Source organism: Cotesia glomerata, linkage group LG5 (assembly GCF_020080835.1).
Source record: "Cotesia glomerata isolate CgM1 linkage group LG5, MPM_Cglom_v2.3, whole genome shotgun sequence".
Classification (NCBI taxonomy): Eukaryota; Metazoa; Arthropoda; class Insecta; order Hymenoptera; family Braconidae; genus Cotesia; species Cotesia glomerata.
Window position 1 is genome coordinate 20788199 of NC_058162.1, and position 19316 is coordinate 20807514.

Below are 19316 nucleotides of genomic sequence, written 5' to 3' on the forward strand. Positions count from 1 at the left end.
CATATATATATCTTTATTTTTTCAGAAGTAAGCATTCTAAATATATTATTTTATCGTACGAAGCTAGTACAAATTGTTTTTTTTTAAACAAGCTTTTATAAATACCAAGTACAATTTTTTGACAAAAGAATTTAATTGTTCCTTTAGTCCTTGACACCTCGTGAAATTTTTTTATAAATTTTTATATTGTCGTACGAGTATTTATTTACCTATCTACATAATTACAAACCAGTTGCTCATTCAATTGAGCTTAAGTTTTTTTTTTTTAATCCTGAGACAAACTGTCATTAAAAATCTAATTAATGATCATCAAATTTTTACATATCATTGTATTGACACTATTTACGATTGATATTTTAATACACTATTTTTTTTTTTTTTTTTTTTAGTTTAAACATTATGATTAAATTAAAAATACGCTATTTTACAAAACGGAATGTTCAGTTCATAATTATTCCGAGCTCATATAAACAAATATTCACTTTAATAAATTATCTCAAGAGCTCGTGTCTTTTTTTTATTTTCATTTTTTATTAAAAAAATATTCCATTACTATTATCACCATTACAAATATCTACCCTGTTACAATCTAACTTACTTCTTTCTTCTCTTATTTATTTGTTAATTTTAATTATACCCTAGTTAACTAAAGCATTACAAATAGTTGCTGCTAAGGATTTAAAAATTTTCGAGTTTAATAAAACTCACAATTTCTTAATTTTAATATTAATAAATTACAAAACGATTGTTTTTTATCTCACAAGGAATAATTCTCTGGTTGAGAAGACAAATAAATTATTATACATGGAAAAACCTCTTACTCGAGTTAATTTAGAAAAAAATTCTGGCACTAAACGGCGTCACCGTTTTATTTTTTCGTCAATATAAACTTTTTTACGTTATTAACGTAATTTTTATTTATATATTACTTTCCTCTCGATCGATTAATAAAAAGACGGGAGGTAGACTATAAGGATGTCAAGATTGTTGAATGTAAAATTACTCTAACGTGAAAAGTAGAAAATGGTAAAAATTCAAGCTCTAAAAAGTTATTATGTTAGTATGGTTACTTTTAGATAGTGCGCCCCCCCCCCCATTTTTTAAAGTATTTAAATCACAATTTCAATATTATTTATTGAACAATTAAACGAAAAAATAAAGTAGTGGCAATTTCGCTGGAACATAAATAAAAAGTAATTACCTCCAATGATGAATAAGCTAATAAATCATTTGAGATTAAAAAATTTATGGTCGCATTTCATTCACCAATTTGAATAACCGTAATTTTTTTTATTCATATTCAAGCAGAATTCAATCGGAACTGTGTATATATTTCTTTTGATTGAGTAATTACTAAATAAATTCAATTTCTGTGTAGTTAAAGTTTTTTCCAAACAAAAAAATAATAACTATAACTTTACACATAAATTTTCAATATCTTTCAGAGTTTTTTTTTTTATAAATAAAAGGAATAAAGCTAATGCTTTTATTTTCTTTTTTTAATTGGCTAGAATTTATCGTAAATCTCTTATTTTATTGTCAACCGAACAGTGCTTTTTGAATTTTTTTGTTCAAATTTATTGATAAAACTGTATGACTATTTTAATCTAAAAAAAAAAAAAAAATAGGAGTTATTGTCTAAAAGTACCTTTAAATATTTAAGTTGTCGTTGGAAAAATTTTATAGTAAAAAAATTAATTATGCGCTGCTCTCTTACCATTCATGTAGCCTATCCACCTTTCAGCAGTTATCATAAAAATTTGATCAATATCAATAGTATTCAAAAGTAACAGCTGGTTAATGTGCGTGGAATGATAGTCCCAACGCGCTAAATTAGGCGCGCTCTTTAACGTATAGTGTCTTAAATCATAAGTCGTGCCAGAACCGGTGTCAAATAGTGTAAGCATATTTTTCAACGATATCATACCATTATCAAACAACTCAGTGGCCTCATCGGCGTCTCTGCCTGTAGCAATACACTTGAGATCATAGAGACCAATAAGCGAGTAAATAAAACCATTCAATATAAATGAAGACGGTGTGGTTGGATATTCTTCGTACCAGACAAATTTATCCATAAAATAAGCAGCCACTCCACCTTTCGAAGATGTTATTTTAAATGGCTTTAAACCTCTGACAGCTGCCTGTAAGTACCTCTCATCTCCAGAGTGATAATAAGCTCTAGCTAGGACTGAAATAGCATGTCCTTGACCCATTGCAGAGTACCATCCGGGCTCTAAAATCTCCATGCTGCTGGCAACTTTTCTCCTTACGGGATTTGGCCACCCGCCTGATGTCACATTCTGATTAGCAACAAACCAACGCGCTGCGTCGTAAAATTGCTCCATATGCTCGCTCGTCGACAAAGTCATATTGTCTATTTTTCCTGAACCGTACAAAATTATTTTTATTATCTTTAACTTCGATCTCGACAGTTTTTTCTTCCCCTTCTCGTTAACACTCAACCCTTTTTGTAAATCGACTACTAAATCTCGGGTTATTCGACGCCACTGACTATTACTCACTCCAATCCCATAATAAATGTTATTATTCAATGTATTGAGGACAATATTGCTGGTAGTATAATGAAGGTAGTAAGAATCTTTCCGTTCTCGGTGCTGCATCACAACCGTCACGCTGCCATTGTCCTTTATTATCAGATCCAGCTTCAGGACAAACGACAGCACGTGATCTAACGTTATTGAAATTCCCGAAGTACTTGTCTCCGGTGTGCCAAACCTCAAGACATAACTGTTCGACTGCACGTCGTAATTTCTCGACATTACTGAGCCTTGCGGCACAATCCATGCCTGTTGAACTTTATCAGCGTCCTCGATTATCTTGCGATGTGGCTCTGGCTCTGTTAAATTTTTGCTGTAATGCGACAAACCGAATTGCGCTATTTGCGTCGGGTAGTAGTAACCCTGACTCTCCCATTGGGTCGACATTGGAACTCCGTCGCTTCCACTGACGCATTTTACGCGCTCACGTACCTCAACATTGTAATTTTCAAATGTCATAAAAACTCCGCGTGGGTCATACTTTGATTTTGGTCTTACTATTTTTGAATAACTGTGCAACCATTCGAATCTTTCCAGCCCATCGTATGTAGCTAATTTACCATATACCTAAATAAAAAATCAATAAATATGTTAATTACGGTTAAATACATAATATAAAATTTCCAATAGCTAAAGGATTTCGTATAATTTTTTAAATTTATTAATAAAATAAAAATTTTAAGGAAAATTCAGGTCATTTTTATTTTTTTATTCAGAAATAATTAAAGGATCATGATATAATTTTATTTATATTTAAAGTTATATCGAATTTCGATTGTAATGTAAATATTTATTGTTTCGAGGAAGAAAAAAAATATATCTGTACGATAAAGTGAATATAGGGATTTGATTTTAGTATCGTTATATTGAAGAAAAAAAAATATCTCTGACTTTTTTATGATAATGAAACACACCCACTACTTGACGTTGAGTGAGCAACTATTGAACTAAGAATTGTATTGATAAAATTTTTATTTATTTGCACAAGATTATAAATATCTGGAGGCGAAATATTTGTAATTACATATTTTTATGGCTTCAGATTAAAAAATAATCTTATTTGAGTTGAACGAGTCATTTTAAAGAATTCTTAAGAAATAATATATATTCTGGATAATTTTTTTATTATTTAAAATTAGAAATAAACTCTCGGAATTCTAAATTTATAAATAGTTTTCTAATTTCTGTAATCATTGTTGAAAAAAATGTTTTATTATTTGAAATCTTTCGAATAGAAACAAAATAAATTTTAATAACTCTCTTGCAAAACTTTGTTCCTCAATTGGACACTGACTTAGTGCATCTTATCTAATTGTTAATTACTATCAAATAATATATGATCAATTTATCAGATAAAACATAGACTTACTACTATTAATTTTATATTTAAGCTTTACTATAATAAAACAATTATTATATTCATTTCTTTTTCTATGGAACCCAATTATTGGCATTGCTGTAGGGTTCAATGTACTGTTAAAATAAATAAATAAATAAATAACAACGAGACCTGAAAAAATACACGGAAAGAACATTAGAGATCAGTAGGTGCATTTTTTCGAATAGTTCTTTCTAATAATACGAAATTAGTACATAAAAATAACAATTGTCTGCTATTTTCAGTATCATAAAAATTCAGAACCCGTTTATGATCCGAAGGTGTAATGGGTCCATAAAATTTTACTTCCCTTGAAGTGTTCCCAAGCTTCAAAAAGTTCGAAATAAATCGAGTTAGCTGCATTCGAATAGTGCGTAAAAAATATCAATGTTATTTTTTTTTCAAGAACATCAACGTTTAGTCTATTTATAAACCACTTGAGTGTTAAAAATATTATATTCAACTTTGAATTTCATACAATGATTTTTAGATATTGGAAAAAAATAAACATTCTAATCATTTTAAGTATTTAAAAAAACCAACATATTTTTATACGAAATCCTAAGATTCATAGGAAAAGTATTCTTTGATAAGTATGAGGGTGTACAAAAAAAATCGACAATTTTTTTTTTCTAAATACATAAAGAAAAATTTTTAAAATTATAAAATTTCAAAATGTCAAATTTATAATTATTCACTGAAAATTTTAAACGGCTATTTAATTTAAATATACAAAGCGCAGTTCGTGACAATGTCATATAAACAAACGACTTAATAATGAAAAGCATTTATCGAACGGCGTTCGTTAAACTTTTGTTTTCATAAAAAAAATCATGAGACGATATACCAAGTTGCACACAAGCCCAGTAGTCACGTTTAAACTTAAAAATTTATAAGTTGAAATTATAAACATCAACACAGCTACAATATTCCTTATTAGTTGAAATTTTTTTAGATATTTTTTTTTTAATAGATCTCAAATTTTTATCTAAGTAATAATTTTACCATAGAAGAAAGAAAAACTTAAAATTTAAGACCCGTTTAACTTAAACCTTGAATAATTTGTGAAAGACTGAATTTATCGCAAAATTATAAAAGACCTTTTCTTTAAACCGTTCAATTCTTTACAAAAAAATGTATTGTTTTTTCCTGTCCGTTGCTTATAAGACGAAGTAAAAAAATTCCAAAGATTAAAAGAATTTGCCTTTACGTTGTTTGAATAAAAAGTTTTAATAGCACTCAAAAAGAAAAATTTGTCGACTTTTTGGATCCACTTTATCAAGAATGCAATGACAATAAATAAAAAAAATGATACCTCAAAATACTTGTGAATAAATGAAAAAGGAATGTAAACTTCATCTCCCTCTCTCCTACATCCAATTAAATATTCTCCATTAATATTACAATCAATCTCTTGATATCCGAGCTCGCTATTAGCCAGACGATCCTATATAAATAAAAAGCATACCCATATAGATACAAGTGGATAAAATAAAATTAAAAGCAAATATATAGCGATCAAGATTAATTAATCACTGGATTATATCCGACAAAAATAGGTCGAGTATATATGTGAAAAGATAAGGGATGAAGAAAATAAATAGACTCACCCTACGAGTCTTCCACTCAGCCGTTCTGATAAGAATACTACTTCCGCAGTTATTCCATGACGTAAATATAGAACTAATTACGGCGACGATCAATACAAGAAGGATCGTCTTGAAATTAATTCTCATCATCATATAAAACCTGAAAAAAAATCAAACAAACATCAGTAAGTATCCAAGTATAAATATATAAAAACTTATAGCTATAACATTAGTTGCCGCATATTTACAGATGTATTGAGATCAACATCACACATCTTGACAGTTAATATAACTATTATTATTATTATTATTACCATCACGAATAATTGAAAATAAAAAATGTAAATAGGTGAACTTACATGATCGCGATCCTTCTTGTTTTCGTTTAGCCGCCTCCGGTATTTACATCCTCAAGAGATCACATTGTTAAAATAATTCATCGGAGACAAGTGTCATTAAATAACTGAGACATCTGCGATGCCTCTGCTGTTGCGACGCGACGTCAACCCGCTCACAGCTGACGCACGTCAATGAACATTGGCTCGAACCCCAACGGCTCTCGCTCTCGCTCCACTCTGCACTCCGTCCTCTCAATCCACCTGACCCCTGATGTGACCAAAATTTTTTTTTCTCGCTTGCTTCTCCTATCCAAGTACCTGCTGTTGCTTGGACCTCGGAGATGACTGCGCATGACGAATTAAACTCTAGCGGGAACTATTTCAGTTAAAATTAAAACCATAACTCCGCGGGACCCTAGATGATTTTTGTCCCTGATGGTGATGGTGGAGAGAGAGCTCCAAAGAAAGAGACAGTTGCCAGCGGAGTCAAGACTCTCAGGGTCTTTCGGATTTTTCTCGCTAAAAATTCACCATTTGTGAGAGAAAGCGTTGGATTTATTAAAGATTTAAAATTTTATTTTTTATTGTGGTGAGGGTGTGCGTGGGTGTGAACGCTCTCAAGAATAAAATGATCCAGTGATTATTTAGCTCTCTCTTTTCTACCAGAGACCAGTTGGTCTGATATCAATGAGCTAGCTGACTAGCAACAATTGTACAAGCACGAGAGAGAAGAGGAAGAGTTTCTGTAGACGCCAGTCGATGCCGGATCGTGAGAGTGCGTGGGCGTATTTTCTCGCTTACAATTTATCCTCCAGTATTTTAGTGTCACCTGGAGATATAACAAGTCGTTTGTTGACGTCGACATAATTCTTCAGACTTATGATAGCCAAAAAAAAATTATCCACTGTTTTGTGATTAGTTGTATTGTTTTTTAACTGTTAATAAATATTATTGTTATTAATATTACCATTGTAGATATAGTTGTAATTAATCAGCGTGTGAAGAAAGATGAAGCTACCGTGGATTATTTTTGTGCTGATCTACGGAGCGTTGGGTTTCAATCTTGAGTGGAGGATACCTGTTATCAAACGTGGACGGAGCGATTCTTATTTTGGGTACTCGGTAGCAGAGCACCAAGAACTACTTGAGGATGATAACAAATCAATAAGCTGGTAAGTTTAATTGCTTTTCATATTATTTTTTAATTAAATTTTATTTATAAGAGCTTTAGTTTTTGTTTTAGACTGGTTGATAACAAACGCGTGCCTAGTTTTTAAAAAACCAAACGGTGAACAAATTGAGTGATGTTATCATATCGGGTTCATGGTTCCCCATTGTGAGAGTGGGAGTTTGAATGAGATAACTGAATGCATATGCCGTGACTGGTTTTAGATTTACATTGTGAGGATGAAAGAGTAGAGAGTTGAGAGTAATCCATCGGATAAATGAATAAGAACAAGACAGCATTTATTATTATTAATTTACTATGATGATGCGATAGAAGATGACTGGTTCGTTCATACTCTGTGTAAATATTTCGTTGTAAAAACATTTCTCGGATTACTGCGGTTACACGATAAATAGATAAATGTCTTAGTCATCTTTTAAGTATTTTAATTTATTTAAATTTGTTAATTTAGGTCATATTTTATGGTTTTGAAGAACTTTTTAAGCCAGAGTTCCATTGACTTCTTAATTAATTAATTAATTTATCTTTTGAATTATTTATTATTATTTGTACGTAACAGTTTGTTAAAATTTTTAGGATTCTAGTCGGCGCACCTTTGGATCAAAATAGACAACCTGGTACAAACAGATCTGGGGCATTATGGCAGTGTCCATTGACTACTAAAACAAATGATTGTGAGCAAGTTATTACGGACGGCAGACTTAGTAAGTATTTAAATTTATCTATCCCTTAAAATTCTTAACTTTTTAACGGATCATAAAAAATATAAGTTTTTAAATAATAAATGTACGTATTTTATTTGATGTACGATAACAAATGTAAATAAAGATAAAAATAAAAATATATTCGTTAAAGGGTTAAAGAATAAATTAATAATAAAATATTAAATATTAAACGCTAGTTTATTAATAAACAGATGTCAGTTTAACAATGGGAATGATTGGTGTAACTCTATATCATATCATAAAGATATTACGTAATATATGTATACTATTTCTGTAATATATAATAATTTAATATTATAGTTATTATTCTTATTATTGTTAATAATTAATAACTTATTAATTAATGTAATAGTAGGTAGTTTTACACAATAATATTTATGTATTAAGCTAAATTAACTATACTTAATTATGTAAAATAACGATTGTTTATAACTAATATTACATAAGTAGTAGAGGAAAAATAATCACTTATGATTATATTTTATCAATGAATAATATATTTATAAATTTTTATGATTGTCTCTCAACAGCTGAAGACGGTATAATTGATCCAAGTAAGTCAATCAATGGGAGATTCTTTGAATGAAAAGAAAATAAATATTCAATTTATTTTGTTATCTTTTTTTTTTTTTTATATTTTTTACAGGCATTTGCTATGCTCATTTTTATTAAATGAAAGCTGTAAAAAAGACAACTTAGCATGGAATAGCATTTTGCATATGCTTTAATGGCACGCAATTCGTATTATTAAAATAATAATAAAAATGTATAGATTAACTTCATTATTTGAAATAATTTAATTAAGCTAATCAATTTACTTTATTTACTCAGCATTTCGCTTGGCTTAAATTATTTTAATTAAAATACTAACGCTAATTTTACACGAATGTTTATAATTTCAAGCGCTATATCATCTTATCATTGTCATTCATCATATTCTGCAAGAGACTGCAAGAAAAGCATCGCAATAATAAAACAAATACATTATAACAACTAACAACATAAAAAAAATTTATATTTATATCTTTTTTTTATTTACATCTTTGCAACATTCATTTTGCATATACAATTAAAAATAATGAATAAAATACTAACGTATATTTTTTCACAGATGTTGACTCTGACGAACTGATACCACCCGGAAACGATGAGATAAAAGACGGGCAATGGCTCGGAGTTACTGTCAGAAGTCAAGGAGCTGGTGGAAAAGTTATGGTATGCGCTCATCGGCATATTGTAAAAACTGCGGACTCGCAATGGGGACAAGGCCAGTGCTACATATTGACCCAAGACCTCAAATACGATGACATCAAAAAACCATGCTCCGGAAAACCAACCAGCAAAGCTCACGAACAATTTGGTTACTGCCAAGCTGGGACGAGCGGTATTTTAACTCCAGAAGATCGTGTTGTTATTGGAACTCCTGGGCCACACACTTGGCGAGGTACTATGTACGTTTTCACAGTGTCTGATGAATTTTTACAGCGTGACAACACTGTGTACAATGCACCTATGCAAGACGCATCACCAGTCAATAAATACAGTTACTTGGGAATGTCGGTGACTGTTGGAAACTTCTTTGGAAAAGGTCTGTCATACGCTTCCGGTGCTCCAAGATCTAATGGAACTGGACAAGTTGTAATTTTAACTCGCCAACATTCACGTCCTGACATGGATGTCGCCCTTATTCTTAATGGCGAGCAATTCGCTTCGAGTTTCGGATACGAAATTGCCGCTGCTGATGTTAATGGTGATAAAAATACCGATTTGATTGTCTCCGCTCCGTTTTATTTCAACAAAGCAGAAGGCGGTGCTGTCTATATATACACTTCGCTATGCAGATACAATAAAGATAGCGATAAATGTAAACCTACCAAGTTAGTAGGTCGTGAAGAGTCGCGATTTGGATTCGCGTTGACCAATTTACGGGATTTAAATAAAGATGGATATGAAGATATTGCTATTGGTGCACCCTATGAGGGTAAAGGTACTGTGTACATTTATTTGGGATCTAAATCAGGTATAATCACGACACCTTCGCAAGTGATACATGCAGAGGATACTCCCGTGCCTTTACGTACATTCGGTTATTCACTTAGCGGCGGAATTGATATGGATAAAAACGGCTACCCTGATTTATTAATCGGTGCTTATGATAATGACGCCGTGGCTCTGCTTCGAGCTAGAAAAATAATTGATATTACAACTTCCGTTCGTTATGCTCGTAAAGATGGTACTTATCAAGAAAAAATAGAAGCTGTAGATCCAAATAAAATTGGCTGCTCAGCAGATCCAACATCTAATCATACTTGCTTTGCTTTTGAGGCATGTTGCAAAACTGAATCATTAACTCGTAATGAAGGTATGGTAAATCTTAAACTTAATTATCATATTGAAGCTGAAACTTATTCAGGCGTTAAAAAGTTCTCTAGAGTATGGTTTGGATTCGGTAAAAACAAACCACATTATATTAATCGTACGGTAACATTAGATCCAACAAAATCTATGCACTGTCAACGTGAAATTGTTTACTTGAAAGAAAATACACGTGATATTCAATCACCAATTAAATTCCGTTTGAATTATACGCTGATACAAGAAGAGCCAGTAATGCCACGTGAAGGCAATCCGCTGCCCGATATAAATAATTATCCTATATTAAACCAACAAGAGGCTGCGAGGATATTTGAAGCAACGTTCCAAAAGGATTGCGGTGATAATGAAATATGTGAAAGTGATTTACAAGTCGATGCAAAATTGAATTTATCAGCGTCGGTTGTCAAGCCAAACTTTTATGAATTATTGTTAGGTGAAGTCGAAGAAGTTGTTGTAGACGTAAGCGCAGTAAATATTGGAGAGTCAGCTTACGAAGCGCAATTATTTATCAGTCATTCACCTAGTCTTAATTATATTGCAAGTAAAAGTAATGAGTCTATTATTTGTAATCTCCACAATTCAACGCTGGTAATTTGTTCAATTGGAAATCCATTTAGAAAAGACAATGCTGTTAATGTTCAAGTGAGATTTGACCCAAAAGGAGTCGAAGACAATGAACCGCAATTAAATTTTGTAATTTTTGCTAATTCAACTTCCAAAGAAGTCCAAGAAAAGCAACCAATACGCTTGCAAGCAATCGTACTGAAGCGCGCAGAATTGTCAATAAAAGGAAGCGCCAAGACACAGTGGGCTTACTATGGAGGTCCTATTGTCGGTGAATCTGCGATAAAACACTTGAATGAAGTTGGTCCTAAGGTCTCGCACTTGTATGAAGTCTTCAATGAAGGTCCCTGGAAAGTAAGGACCGTTGAAGTTGTTATTTCATGGCCTTACGAGGTTGCTAATGACAAAAAACACGGTAAGTGGCTACTGTATCTCGAAGAAATGCCGACAGTTAGTCACGCTGGGGATGGAGAGTGTATTTTACCGGCTGGTTACGTTGTTAATCCACTAAAGTTACTTGGCAGTGTTAGTTACGATGATTTGGATCCGTTTCCTTCAACCACGAGCTCTCCGGTTAATTATTACCGTAATCGGACAATTAATCACATCAGAGACCGCCGGGATATTGAAAAGGTCGTTAGTACGAGGATGATGACAGATCGCGATGGACATTCACGTCAAATTGTTTCTATGGTTTGTATATTTACAAAATATTGATCTCTTTTCTTTTTTATTTAAATTACAATGAAATAAAATTATAATTTTTGTCTGCAGAATTGTAAAACAGGAACAGCTAAATGCTTTGATATTCGATGCATTATTTATAACTTACAACGTAAACAAGAGGCGACAATTACTGTGAAGGCAAGGTATGTATTTTTAAATAGTGTATTCATCATACATTTGTTGTTTAATGAGTGAAGACTCTCAAGTATTTAAAATGCAAGCAGCTGATTTATGACTCACCTTTTTTATTTTCTTTTCTGTCAATAGACTGTGGAATTCAACGCTTGTCGAGGATTATCCGAAGGTTGACCAGGTAAAAATAGGCTCAAACGCGAGGATTGTTATCCCACCGAGCATTGAAATTCAGCAAGAAAATTTAAAAAACGACCATGCTACGGTAGATATTTTTTAATAATTTTTTTGCTCATGTTAATTGTAAGGTTTAATTAATGGAATAATCGTTATTTGTTAAATAGGCTGAAACGATAGCGTATCCAGATCTAGGCGACCAACAAGACAGTGAGCCGGTGCCTATTTGGATAATAATTGTCGCCATTTGTGCTGGTTTATTATTACTAATACTGCTGACATTAGTTTTATGGAAACTAGGGTTCTTTAAAAGACGTAGGCCCGACCCTACTTTATCCGGGAACTTAGAAAAACATAGAGACGATAATCCAGAACACGAAGCGCTATTTAAACACTAATTTTAAGGAAAAAAATATTTTTAAAAAGAGAAGATTATCCCAAGTGAAAACTTCCAGTGAACAAAAAAAAATAAGGTAGCACAAAATAGTTATCTTAATTGCATTTTATACTTATAAGTATATAATACTTATATATATTTATATTTATAATTCGTGGAATTATTTAAACATCAAGTGTTCTTTGGAAGACTGCATTATCTCTGTGTTACTTACGTGGCCGTATGTATTTATACTCGAGGTTTAATTTAACTTTATTAACTGATTAATTATTAATTATAGTAATTAATAATTATGCCTTGCATTTAAGTGATATAACGAATATACTTATATTTAATAGACGCGATATTGACGGGAGAGTTTTATAAATATTCGATCGTTTTAAAACACTGGGTGCTGGACGGGTCAGTGTATAAATTTTTATTTCTTGTCAAAGATTCAATGGTGCTAAATGTTTTTTGACATAATTTTTTTTATTAACACAACAATAGATTTAGTGTCTCTTCACTAAAGACTGATGATAAACGAATCTACTCCCGTACATCTGGCTATTGACTTTTAATACAAAGTATTTATTGTTTAAAGAACAAATTATTTTTTAAAAAATTATACATCTTCCTCAATATCGTTTTTTAATCATAATCATCAACCCTTCATTTGTTATATAAGTTACATAACATTGGCACTTAGTCTTATTTTTTAGCAAGAAAACAATCTAGTTAGTGTACTAGAGTATTTTTATAAAAAAATTTTTAATTATAGGTAATTATTAAAGGCAGCGTTATATTGAATGATTTTATACAAAAATTATTTCGAATTAACGATAAAAAAATTTTACTAGTTTATTTTTTTAGAATTATAAGAATATTATAGGCAAAAATTTTATTAATTTAGATTCGAAAGAAATAAAAAAACGTTAAATTGTTGACATTTTAAATCATGTTAATAATTTTTAAAAGAAAAAATAAATTAAAACTGCATTTGGTACTTAAATAATTAACTATCAACAACTTTTAATAACTCATTAATTCATTATCACTAAACTTTTTTTTTTACAGTATTTAATTGGATATCGTTAATAATAACATTCCTTTTTTCTAAAATTTATTCAAATGCGATTAACTTGAACTTTATGTTTATAAAACTATTAATCACCATTTATTAACAATAGTCTTCCTGAGACTTTAAAGCATGAATTATTAACTATTAAAGTTAATTTAAAAGTCATTTTTAATCGTTAGTGCCAAATTTTATTAAAGATTTTTATGACTTTTATTCGTTGACAATTGAAACCAATAATTGAATACAATTATTTTTTAAAAGATGTAGACTTTCTTGAGTCTTGCCACTTAAAATCAAATATACGTTGTTTATTTTTTTTTTTTTTTTTTTGTTGAGTGGTCATTGATCTTAATCACAGCTTGTATATTTTTAAGGAATCACCTGACAATTATTCATATATATTTTATGTAAAGAAATTAAATGTTTAATTTTTATCAACTGTATCTTTTATTTGATACAAATCTATTAGATAAAAAAAAAAGTAAATAAAGAATAAAGAAAAAAATAACTGTAAAAATATTAAAAAATAAAATTGTTTTTATTGATTTTCTACCTACAAATGTCTATTATTTAAAAAAAAAAAATTGATTATTATTTAATCTACTTATTAGTCAATGTGAATGTCTGATATTACCTGATAACTATATTGCTTTCTTAAATAATGACAGTCTGAGATCATAAATCTGCAACAATAACAAAGTATTAAAATATAAAAGAAAAATTATACTAACATTTATTTTGTTTTATCTTTTTAAGTATAAGTAAAACTTTTACTTGTATAATAAATAAACAAGCGGAGCGGTAGAAGCATGCCAAAGGGCATGAGCATCAAGGGTCCAAAATATCGGTGGAAAATCAGCTACTTCTAATAGAGTAACCGCCACAGTCAAGATCGTAAACCAGCCGATAAGATAAGAATGAGGAAGTTTTGAAGAATTACGATACCACCAAATCATCGTGATAAGAAACGTCAAAAATCCTAGGGAAAAAAACAAAAAATTTATAATTAGTTTCAATGCTGGAATTTTATATTTGATGAGTTAATGTTTAAAAAGTGTTAGTGTAGATTATTTTCATTTAAAAAAAATTAAATTTGTTCGTAATTATTAAATTGATTTTAAATATTTATCTAAGCGATAACGTATCAAGATAAATTTTCAAAACAGTATTTATTGATAAGATTTTTTAGTAGTTTTAATTTAAATAGTTACCAAAAAAAATATTTATTTTCATGTTGTATCCATAATTAATGCTTCCAGACCACAGATGAGACAAATGAGTGACGAGCATACAAATATATCCAAAAGTTATCACAGCAAGTATCTTATTGTTTTTATGAAATATTCTTGTCAGCATACAGAAGAGGAGAGTTATCACCATCGTAAATGCACAAGAGTAATCCATTACTTCGGTGAATGGTTTATCTCTTGCATGGAATACTGCCGACCAAAACCAAGCATTCAGACAAACCTTAAAGATTTTTTTATTATAATTAAATACCTGAAAAATTCAATTGAATAATTCATACTTACAACGGTGAAATAAGTCCATACTAAAGACATAGGCATGGAGGATTTTATTTCTCGGCGGAATTTTCGGTACATCATAACGTGAGCGTAGAAATTAAGAATTGAAAATATTACAGAAGCTGGTTCTTGGAATCCAAACATTCTAATAAATGGCCACTGCAAAAATTAATTTAAAAAATTACTTGCAGACATTAAAAATATAAAAAAAAAATTTAAGATACTTTAAGCTGTCTTAAAGTTGATTCTAAAATATTAGCTGACTACTGATGATTTTTAGGATTCTTTTCAATAAATAAACTATTATAAAAAAAAATATATAAAAAAAATTCTACTTTTAGATGTGTAAAAAAGTTGTTATTATAATATTTAAAAAAAAATGTTTCCATCATAGTAATTTATTTATTGTAAAAATCCAAAAAAATGACAGATGTCTAAAAATTTCAGTTTCACTCTAAAAGTTATCATTTATAATATTAACACGACTATCTCCAAAAAATATTTGAAACCATATAAGCCACCAATATATATCAAAATCTTTCCCTTTATATTACATACTAGCCACCTGCAGTCACTATGTGACTGCCGAGATTTACGTATTATGAATAAGAAAACTTTGGTTCAATGATTTTTTGATATTTATAATCACACTCTAGATAATTTAGGTACTTTTAAAATAAATTAAAAAAATAATAATGTTATCTCAGGATCAATGAAAAATAATTTAATGGACAAATGTGACGGAAAAATTTTATAGGACAAAAAAATTTTTAAAACTTCTCTAAATAATAAATAAGATAGCAGGGAAGTGAACAAAGAAATGCTGAATTAGTAATTGATATATTGATTTACATCATTTCTTTGTCCACTTTCCTGCTATCTTATTTATTATATTAAATCATGGACACAACAACTCATAATACTGCTCCAAATTTTAACATAAAAAATAGACTAGTACTGAAAAATACATAAAACTGTGAAAAGGCACAAATTCTTGTAGACTTTTTTGATGATACCAAATTTAACTATAAAAATTTCTTTAAAAATAATAACGACGGTCTAATTAGCAATTTGTCTAACTCCTTATTTTTTATTAATTTATTTTATTAAAATTTTAGACCCTGAAGCCTTAGCTCCCTTTTAGAGGGTGATTTTTTAAAATTTTAGAGGGTGATTTTTTAACATTTTGATATAGCAATAATCCAATTATAAATTATTTAAATGATTCAAACCTAAATATTATATCGATGGTCTAATTAGCAATTTGTCTAACTTCATATTTTTTAGAGGGTGATTTTTTAACATTTTGATGTAGCCATAATCGAATTATAAATTATTTGAATGATTTAAACCTAAATATTATATGACATGAAAGTTAACTGACGTTCAACAATTTTAGATTTTTTTTATTAATTAAATTAGAACAAAAAAAATATTTTTACAAAATTGTACGTATAATTTTTAAAACTTTCTACATGTGAAATTTTTTCAATTAATTTTTTTTTTTAATTTTTTCAATAAAAGAACTTCTAAAAATTTTTAGATGTCGGCTAACTTTATTGTCATAAATATTATATCTCTATTAGATAATAATGATATTAAATGGTTTTTTAAAGTGATAAAAAATTTTGAACTAATTGTTTTTTTCATACAAATAGAAGATTCTCTAAAATGGAGTTAGACAATTTGCTAATTAGAACGTCAATATCTCTATTAGATAATAATAATGATATTAAATGGTTTTTTTAAGTGATAATAAATTTTGAACTAATTGTTTTTTTCGTACAAAGAGAGGATTCTCTAAAATGGAGTTAGACAATTTGCTAATTAGAACGTCGATAATAAACTCGTGACAAAATTTTCCTTACTTTCTCAATTATTTAAATCATAAATGACTATAGCTGAAAAAATATCAAAACCAATTTACGATGAAGATATACTCATTACAAAATTTTTCTTAGTCTTTTAATTATATAAATTAATTTTTGAAGTACAACCATATTTATACGTACAAAACAAAGGAAATAAATAAATTACGTTTATAGCGAAATTTAAATCCATTTATAACTACTTTGAAAACTTATCATAATAAATTAACTATTGCTAAAAAGCATATGATCCATTAAAAAGGCCCAAATTCAGATCAAGGGCTTTTCAATGATACTAAATTTAATTTAAAAAACTCATTTCATCATATAAATACGCCGGAGATAAAATTTTTCTTATTTTCTTAATTATATAGATTACAGAGACTCATCTATCATCCAGATATAGCTGTCATAAAATTTTTCTTATTTTATCAATGATAAATTATAACTTATGACTATTGGCTTAATTAAATGATACCTTGCCATGAAACTGTGGTACGTGATGACCGTGATCAATAAAATGATTAACAGTTTCCCACATGCAATCATACCGGCAGTTTTCTTCGCATGACCAGGATAAGAATCCACCATTTTCAAAGGAAACAACTTCAAATTCAACATCTTAAATCAAAAGAAAAAAATTAAAACTTAGTTACTTGTAAAGTATGATACAGAAAAAGTCATTCATTACTTACTGTGTTTACAACTAGTAGAATAACAAACAATTAAACACTGTCTATAAAACTGGGACCTGTCGCCCGTGGAAGCCGATACAATTGTGTAAATAAATGCATTTATTAATAAAAATAAATAAAAATTTGTCATTTTACTCATCAAATATTATTTTACAAAAATTTTAAGAGATCTAGTTAATAAAAGAAAATATATTTAACTTGTTAGCATCGTCATTATTTTATAAATAGAAAAATCTTCAAGTGTTAATTAAATCCATGTTAGTTATTTCTTGATAATTTTCTTAGTATTTTATTACTTTTGATATTTATCAATTATTACAGATTACACAACGTACACATGTTTTGTATTTTTACGTCAGTAGTGTATCAGAGGAACCCTGTCCCCTATCTACAGTTACGTATACTAAATCTGTGTTTTCAACCGTGACTTTAGAAATAATGAATCTTTTACAACGTTTTTTATTTCTGCCGAATAAATTTCAGGATAATGATAAAACCATTTGTTTCAATTTTGCGCTGCACTTTGAACTTGATAAAATTATTACTGAGTTATTTATCTATTAAGTTTAACTGACATATTTTAACACATTAAGACGGTTTAGTCGAATAAACCCAAGCTTACGCCAATGACGCGACTAATTACCAAATAAAATTATAAAATAATATGTACAGCTTAAATATCAGGAGAAAAAAATTACATATAATTAAATTTTATTTAATTTTGAGTTTGAAGTAATATATACATTTCTTAATCATAAAAAGATGATTGCATAATAATAATGACGATAAAAAAAAAAATAATTGTATGAAGAAAGATCATCTTCATTATTCTCTAACCAAAACAAATTTTATCTTATAAGTAATAATACATTAATGTTAAATTATTTTTATAGTAAAATAAATATTTTTGCGACTTATTGAATCACTTTGTGAATAATTGAAATTTAATTTATTTTTATGCGTTTCTAAGTAAGTACTAACATACACAAATTATTCCTTGAATTATACATCATATTTTAATATTTTATTAATTGAATAATAAAATTTAAAAAAAACTTTATTAGTTTAAAACAAAACATAAAAAAAAAAAAACATTTTTATAAACTGTACTGAGAATCGATTTGAAATTTTAACAGGAAGATTTAATAAGTCTTCATTAAGCGATACACAAAATTTAAAATTTTTGTTATTACTTTCTATTTTATTATTACTATCAGTTTTGTTATAACTTTCGGTCTCAATTTTACTGTCGGTTTTATTATTACTTTCGGTTTTTGTTTCAGTAATGTTCCGGAATATTTTTTTTCCTCCTTCAACGTCTTTCTGGTTTTCGGCTACTGGTACTTCCTTGTCTTTTGAAAATGTAAGAGTCTCAAAAGGTTCCGGTTGACAACTACCAGACCCACAGAATTTCATAGTTTCATTTATTTCATTAACGTATTCGACAATAATGCTAAAGTTTTTACTCTCGTCCGGAACACAAGTTTCATAATCCACCACTAATGTTTCTTCAGCTCCTTTTGAAAATTCTTTTTGACACGCCGGATCCGTAGAGTTTTCAAAATAAAATTTACCAGCTATATTCGCTTCTGGTGCGTATTTTAAACTGATATTTGTTGGTGAACAATGAACAAATATTTCTGTTGTATTCTGAAATCAAATATGAGTAACATATCTTATTATTAAATATTAATAACTTAATTAAAATTTTTTACTTACAATATTGGGAAATACGTTTGTTTCTTTTTCAGCAGCTCTGACAACAGAAGCCAAGACCGCGAGAACAATTACAGTTTTTAGGCAAACCATTTTTGGACTAATTAATTAAATTCAACAATTTGGTCGAATATACTAAACTAAAGATCATCCGCGGCTTATATGCTATTCCTGTATCCTGATAACAACAGGTAATATTCTCAGTTTTTAATAACTGCACGCACGGAAGAAATTAGTAAGCATATTCATGCTCCAAACCGCTTTTCAAACAAAGAATTTTTCATACAAATATTTATTTT

At 29.1% G+C, this 19316-nt stretch overlaps 3 protein-coding genes across 5 annotated transcripts; 1 reads left to right on the forward strand and 2 right to left on the reverse strand.

The window, feature by feature from the left end:
* Positions 1–339: 339 nt before the first annotated feature.
* LOC123265683 (D-glucuronyl C5-epimerase B) lies at positions 340–6212 on the reverse strand. The gene is made up of 4 exons (XM_044729537.1): positions 5888–6212; positions 5550–5688; positions 5255–5386; positions 340–3128 (listed from the first exon to the last, which is right to left on the reverse strand). Coding segments are annotated over exons 1-4 (1707 nt in total). The 5' UTR covers positions 5890–6212; the 3' UTR covers positions 340–1694.
* A 100-nt stretch (positions 6213–6312) lies between these two features.
* LOC123265681 (integrin alpha-PS1) lies at positions 6313–12948 on the forward strand. Of its 2 annotated transcripts, XM_044729532.1 has the most exons (7): positions 6313–7038; positions 7632–7759; positions 8311–8334; positions 8892–11413; positions 11495–11589; positions 11714–11843; positions 11923–12948. In XM_044729532.1, exons 1-7 carry the CDS (start codon positions 6875–6877, stop codon positions 12151–12153), a joined length of 3294 nt encoding a protein of 1097 aa, XP_044585467.1. In that variant the 5' UTR covers positions 6313–6874; the 3' UTR covers positions 12154–12948. The 2 variants fall into 2 exon arrangements, with proteins under 2 accessions (XP_044585467.1, XP_044585468.1); XM_044729533.1 differs by lacking the exon at positions 8311–8334 and having other exon boundaries at positions 6314–7038; positions 11923–12947.
* Positions 12949–13498: 550 nt separating this feature from the next.
* LOC123265684 (post-GPI attachment to proteins factor 3) lies at positions 13499–17938 on the reverse strand. Of its 2 annotated transcripts, XM_044729539.1 has the most exons (7): positions 17302–17938; positions 17085–17227; positions 14745–14897; positions 14424–14682; positions 13987–14191; positions 13847–13895; positions 13499–13593 (listed from the first exon to the last, which is right to left on the reverse strand). In XM_044729539.1, the coding sequence occupies exons 1-7, from the start codon at positions 17438–17440 to the stop codon at positions 13582–13584; spliced, it is 960 nt and encodes a 319-aa protein (XP_044585474.1). In that variant the 5' UTR covers positions 17441–17938; the 3' UTR covers positions 13499–13581. The 2 variants fall into 2 exon arrangements, with proteins under 2 accessions (XP_044585474.1, XP_044585473.1); XM_044729538.1 differs by lacking the exon at positions 13499–13593 and having other exon boundaries at positions 13745–13895.
* Between the last annotated feature and the right edge of the window lie 1378 nt (positions 17939–19316).